The sequence below is a fragment of the Alosa alosa genome, chromosome 11 (assembly GCF_017589495.1).
Source record: "Alosa alosa isolate M-15738 ecotype Scorff River chromosome 11, AALO_Geno_1.1, whole genome shotgun sequence".
Classification (NCBI taxonomy): domain Eukaryota; kingdom Metazoa; phylum Chordata; class Actinopteri; order Clupeiformes; family Clupeidae; genus Alosa; species Alosa alosa.
Window position 1 is genome coordinate 8,977,368 of NC_063199.1, and position 6,931 is coordinate 8,984,298.

Sequence of the window (6,931 nt, forward strand, 5' to 3'; positions counted from 1 at the left end):
TTCACATGCCTTCAGTAGGCTACTTTATGTCTCAGTCAGAAACGTACAGATAGGCTAGTGAGGGTGGCTTATTCTTTGTCCATAAGAGAGATATTTTCTGTTATAGAGAGTCAAAAATACATTGTCACTGTGTAGCAAGTGCTAGCGCTCACCTCCTTGCATTGAGGTAGGTCCTTCGACACGGCCACTGACGGGAGCGCGCAGAGGATGAGAGCGCTTCGAATCCAGGCGGTAGGAGAGATTACGTAAAACGCTTTAAATTGAGCACGGTGCGTCCTTTGGTGCTCCATTCTGTGAAAACGACTAGTTTAACGGAACATGTAAAGACCTCATATAGCCTAATGGCGGCAATGTTTTCATCCAGCGTAGTCCAGTTATCACTGAATGTGAGGTGCGTCTGTCCCCTTGGTTTGCCTAGGAAAGGGTTTAAGCCAAACGGAGCACTACCACCGGCTGCTGACAGACGCGCGTGACGTCATTATAGTCCGGGCAAGCGCGACACGATCTTGTGTAGGTACCCTATGTGGCATGATAAACAAAACCAAAAAAAGCTTTCATGTTAGATAAGCAGATTTATGTTTAAAATATTTTACTTGGCTATAGGCAACATGACTGATGAAGGGCGACTCGTGATCTCCAACAAACCCATCAGAAATTAAGTAGGCTACTCTACAACATACATTTGATTCTCATGGTTTAACACAAATCTAAAATACCGGTATATAGCGTATATAAAAAAATAAAGTGTCCTAGGTGTATCATACTAGGCTAATTGGCTACACTTAGGTTATAGATTAGCCTAATAATCATATTATTCTGTCACTAACTAGCCTACTCTATCACATTATTCCGATTTGATCTGTTGGATTTCTAAAAGCTATACAATATGCTACTGATTCAAGAACAGATCAGCTGAATGGACTCGTCTGTGTCTGGACACTCACAAACTAGAAGTATTCGAAAGTCTTGGTCACGAAGTCAATTCCCGGGTAGATCTCATGCTTCACAACACCAATCCCACTCTTTGACCAGCAGAGGGCGGTCATAACTAAGGACAAGCAGGGGAAATTATATTAAGTTATCTTTATTTCCACATTATATTGCTATATTTTCTGTGTCTCTTAGATGAACACGTCTCACATTTAGTTTGCTAGAAAATTACATATTATTATATACATTATTATACATTATACATAATTATATTTTTGAATATACACAAAGTTAAAAGTAATGGCTCTCTACTTTCTAGTCTTAGCAGCAGTGGTCCCACTCATTGATTGTCCCAGCAGTTATCTGATACAGCTTATTGTGAATTGCTTGGATCGGTTCTGAAACACTAGGAATGCCTTCCTAAACAGACAAACTATGACCTGTGGGACAGTCTTTCTATTTGGATCTCTAAGCTTAAATATTTATACTCCTGAGGTTTCAAAGTGCCGAACTAAGGATAAGTCATACATTCTTCACCACTCATTATTAACAAGACATTTGACCATATAGCAGTTTGTCTATGCTTGATTGTTTGATTTTTCATTTGAAAAATAAAGCCATGCAGGGCAGCCATTCAGACATCTTTTCTCTCAGTGCAGCTTGGTTTAAGGCAATGTAAGTAGTTTTCATCTGCCAACGTCGTGAAAGTACAAATTGGCACAGAGGCACAGGAGGATGATTGAGCAGATGCAGTAGTAGATGAGGTTCCGGAACTTGGGCTCCAAGTCTCCCTGGCGATACCAGAATATCTGTGGGAGAAATAAGACATCCAGTTCCAATTTTACAAATGCTTTCTGTGCACAAGAAGCGTTTTATTGTCATTTTGATATTGGTTGAATTGGTTGCACAGGTTATGTAAATGGAAAGGATTTGCAGTTTCATCCCAATAATCTTTTTAGGTCAAGTTAAGCTCACAATTAAAGGGGAACTTGGCAACTATTTCAACTTAATAAACCCTTTTAGAAATCATTTGGATGGTTAAATGATCTGTTCCGGTGAAAATGGTGACTTTCATCGTGTTTCTTACCTTGCAACATCCACATTGTTCTGCCTAACTTTGTTAACCTTTCATTAGCTTGTAAACAAAGCTGTGCTTCATCGTTCGTTACCTTTTTCCACAGTTTGAAATAGTATAATGCACAACTTCTCCAGCAGAGGGGGATGGCTAATCCTGCCAAGTTTCCCTTTACCTCTTCTTCAAGAGTTTCTTTTAGATAACAGTGCCATTTAAAAATGTGTTTCCTTTATTAGAGGATACAGTATACAAAGTTGTAGTAAGTATCCAAACCAGGGGTCACCAACCTTTTTGGGAATGAGGGCTACCTGAAGACCCGAAATCATATGGAGGCTACTCATTTAAAACAAACATACCCTCACCCCTTTTTTGCAAGGGTAGTCCTCCTAAATAATAGGCCTATGTGATTTTTACTTTTAAATTATCAATATTGTGTAGGCCTATAAGTCTTTATATATTAAGCAACTGTATTTTCAAATTTAATATCAATAACCTATGCAACACTACCAACATTTTTGTTCAGTTTGTCCATTTCAAAGTTTGCATTGGGATTTTTAAAAAAAAAAAAAACTATCTTTTTGTGCAATTTGTACCCAATTTATACCCCCCCACCATTATGAATTCAGGGGTTGTTTAAGTTCTGATTTCAGTGGACAATTCGGTTTTAACATTTCAATAGTAATCGCCCACACCACCCTAACATATGAAAACTCCTTTTAAAGTTATTGCACACCTGAAATCTCTCCATGATCTGACAAAAAAGGTAATGCACAGTCCTGCTCAGTCATGCATGCTACAACATTTTCAGCGCTATTATACGGCAGTAGCCTACAGAGTAGAAAAGGCCTGTGAGCTAAAGCAATTGTTTTTCAGTCCTTGAACAATCATGCAAGAACCGTATTTGACGAACATGGAAAGGCCACAGAACTTTTGCAAAGATATGCTTCCATTGGCTACACCAGACGAGCAAGTTTTTTCCCCCTTTACTGTCTATGCGTTCTGCTTCCGTTTTAATTTTTTAATTTTTAAAAATTTAACGCAGCTACAATTTGTAAGGTATCACCAATATCAATTTAATGTTACAGATGTATGGCTACATACATTCTTAAAATGGTTCTGGTCTAGACTTAAATATCTATTGAAAACTTCACAATGGAGCGAGTTTTTAGAGCGTGATCTGCAGGCGACCTGTTGGCTATTTTTAGAAGGTGCGCTAGGGGCGCCTCATAGCCGTCCAACGGGCTACCTGGTGCCCGCGGGCACCGTGCTGGAGACCACTGATCCAAACTGTATATTAGCTGCATTGAGATGTAAACATAACTTTAGGCTACCTTTCTACCAATCATACAACAGTCAGCTGCGAATTGCCGTGCTTTCACAGACAGTGCTTTTATATGGATCTGGATGAACATCATGTCTGGCACCAAGGTCAACAACATGCTCAAGATGCACTAAAAGGAAGGTTTCAGACCTATTTTTTTTTTCAAATAACTGGTCAACCCTGTCTATCCATATGTTTATTTCCTCATAGTGGTTATTTGAGAGGGGTGGTGAACTTAACATACACCCACACACACATACTTCGCTGACAATGTCTTGTCTCCCAAAGCTTTTAAATGACTGATCCATGGGCGAAGGTTTAGGGTGGGACGCTAGTGACTAGTCCCAATCAACATTTTGAGATGACAAAATTGTCCCCATCAATATTTTAGACAGTAAAAGAAACACTGTCATTTGATTTGCTGAAACTGAAGGGGGTTTATCTGACACACACAACAGCGTCAAACCATAGCCTAGGCCTACTTTGTAGTGACACTGTCAGAAAAGCGTATGGTAAGTTATCGAGCGAGTGAGTGTGTGCTAAATTGTCAGGGATGTCTACCAATACATAACCCAAAAAAGGCCAGTGTAAAACATTGTAATATTCCCTTTGCCCTTCAGCATGCACATTTTGCCCCTTTTTGCGCTTTGTAGATCAGCTATACCAGGGGTCCCCAACCTTTTATGTACCATGCTACATCTATAAGTGTGAACATGCTTAACAAAATATGGGAACAAAACATGGAACTAAACGTGCATTACGAATATAATCAGTGGGAGCCCTGCTTGTTTCCCTGCAACAAGAAGCTTCCATATGGGGGTGATGGAAGACAGTGACATCCTCAGTGTGTTTGAAATGTCCAGTCGATTGCGCAATTTGGTCTTAGTTGCAGTCATTGCCGAAAACCCGCCTCGCATAGATAACGTGGTGGGAAACGTTTTCAGCGCTTTTACGGCTATCTCGGGATATTCTGCTTTGGTTTTGATCCAAAAACCCGCCAGAGAGGTTTCCTTATACACACTCTTAAGACCACCGTCATTTGCAATTTCGATCAACTGCTCTTCCTCCTGCGCTGACAAATTAGGACTATTCGATATTGACAAATGGGTTATGGACCCACTCATTGGTTTGCCGTGGATCTTTGGAGGATGGGAAGTAACGCTCAAACTCATTTGAAAGAACAAGGTGATCAGCACCAGCTGCGAGAGAAAGGGCCCTGCAGTCTCTCCCAAAACCCCAACTACTGTTTGGAACATCTCAAATACACCCCGGTCCACTCGTCGTCCCCACAAATTAAGCTTGGCTTTAAATGCAGCGACTTTATCTGCCAGTTTAAAGACAGTCGTCATTCTCCCCTGGAGTGACAGGTTGAGGTCATTAAGCAACCCGAATATGTCACACAGGTAAGCTTAGTTTTGACACCCAGTCCTCATCACTAAAATGTGCAGCTAACGGTGACTTTTTTTCTGTAAGAAATCTCTGCAGCGCTCTCGCGAACTCAAACACTCTGGCCAGTGACCTGCTAAAGATGCTTGTTTTTGTTGCTCATTCTAGCAGTTTAGCTAACTTCATGTGACACTACCGTTCGCCAAGAACTGATCAAGTGAAGTGAGCTGACCTGAGGCTGCGCAGCGCTGAAGGCAATATGTAAAAGTGTTGAAGGCGGGACAGACAGACGTAAGAAAATAGACCTTGCAAAATGCAAACATGCGTGCAATCTGCAACTGCATTTAGGCCTATGCCATGTAAAAACGTGACATTATTGCGAATTAAATTTAGTTTAGTTTGCATGCATTTTTTTAAAAAACTCATGTCGTAGGCTACGGCCCGGTTAGGAATGTCCTGCGGCCCGGTACCGGTGGTTGGGGACCGCTGAGCTATACCACCAAAGAAGAAAAGGAACATTTGAAGCTTTTTCATTATGCAGAGTCTAAGTAGGCAAAGTAACTACAGACTGTGGCAACTGGTGACAAGGCTTTCAAATGCGGATTTTACTAAGGAAAATAGCATTAACTGTTAGGATATTACCCAGGATATTGTTACAGCTAAACCTAGCTTCTGTAATCTTTCAGCCAAGGTTAGGAGTCATGTTGAATAAGGGTGTGCCGCACAGACAGTCGCATAGCACAGAATAGAAGTCACCATGTCACTGACTGTTAATTGGGCTACCAATCTTGCAGTCACAATAAACAATGGATCCGAGACATTTTCCTGTTCCTATATTCTGTTTATGTAGGCTAATGTATTTGTGAATGTAGCCTGCACAGTGCAAAGAAATAAAAGATAAACTATGGTGCATTTCCATACTCATAGAAATGAACATTGCGAGACACTTACGCATCTCCTTTTATGATCTCATTCAAGAAAGATTTTCTTTGACTTGTTAGTTTTAACATTTATTTTATCTAATGACATAGCAAACCTACATGATGAATTGAATCCACATATCCTTGCACTATGCGAAACTATTTTCCACTAGCCTACAACCGTGATTCTGAAAGCTAATTGCGCACGTTCTCCTTAAAGTGACATGCACACAATTAGACTTGCACACAACAAATGTTATGATATTGAAGACGAGTGTAGAGTAATAATTTAAATATCAATATGATGTATTCAAATTTCCAAATATGTTTAGCTATTAGTAATTATGCAGATCATAAAATGCTATAAATAATTAACAATATACAGTATATAAAGTTTATATGAATTTCAAAATATGAAATAGAAACCTATGACAACCATCACTTTCTGTGTGTGTGTGCGTGCGTGGAGGATCAATCAAATTCTATAATTGCCACTGATGTGAATGATCACACAATATTCAATATTAGGCCTACTGATGGCGTAAAGGTGGTGGGGGCCCCAAAACCAAATCAAATTTGAAAACATTGCAAAAATATCGATATCGAGATTCTTCACTTGGTATTGGTATTGAAACAATAATGTTGGTATTGTGACAGCAGGAGTTGTGGATGTGTCCCCACCAAAGCTGAGACCAAACCTACGCCCTTGGACTGATCTGAGTAACTCTGTAGTCAGTCACTACAGTGATGAAACTACAAGTGACCTTACTATCTGGGAGAGATAGTGGATACAGATGAGTACACTTACCAAAACTAGCACTGAAGAACAGATCATGATTATGCAGAATCCAAAGAAGATGTTGAGGGCTTTGGGAGGTGGGGCAGGGAATATAAAGGAACTGATGATGGTGACCTGGGAGACATAGACACGACACATGCACTTGAACACCACCACCAACAGACCTCACACAAACCAATGGAATATGGCGCATCACTGAAAATGTCAAGAGCAACGCAAAAGCCGCAGCATACTCACAACGACAACCATTGACGTGACTCCACCAACGGCCAGGTTAATGAAACGATCCTACAAACACATTGAAACAATAAGCATTGCAGTGTGCATACGTCCCCCAGAAGCAATTCTACCAGTGAACACACATATTTCCCTCCCATTCTCACTTCCATTTCACCACATCTCACAGCCACTCACTCTCCACTTTCTCTCCATTTTCTTTCACGTTCTTTATCTGCCCGTTTCTTTCCTTCACTGAACCCCATCATCATGTTTACTCTCTC

General features: G+C 40.4%; 2 protein-coding genes across 2 annotated transcripts in view; both read right to left on the reverse strand.

Annotated features, from left to right (window-relative positions):
- elapor2a (endosome-lysosome associated apoptosis and autophagy regulator family member 2a) overlaps positions 1 to 469 on the reverse strand; it is a 29,484-nt gene extending 29,015 nt beyond the window's left edge. Inside the window, exon 1 of the mRNA XM_048257550.1 lies at positions 153 to 469. Within this exon, the coding sequence (XP_048113507.1) occupies positions 153 to 290 (138 nt within the window). The 5' untranslated portion in view covers positions 291 to 469. The remainder of the gene's footprint in view (positions 1 to 152) is intronic.
- A 271-nt stretch (positions 470 to 740) lies between these two features.
- tmem243a (transmembrane protein 243, mitochondrial a) lies at positions 741 to 6,714 on the reverse strand. Its single transcript, XM_048257610.1, has 3 exons — positions 6,669 to 6,714; positions 6,441 to 6,545; positions 741 to 1,739 (listed from the first exon to the last, which is right to left on the reverse strand). Exons 1-3 carry the CDS (start codon positions 6,678 to 6,680, stop codon positions 1,617 to 1,619), a joined length of 240 nt encoding a protein of 79 aa, XP_048113567.1. The 5' UTR covers positions 6,681 to 6,714; the 3' UTR covers positions 741 to 1,616.
- Between the last annotated feature and the right edge of the window lie 217 nt (positions 6,715 to 6,931).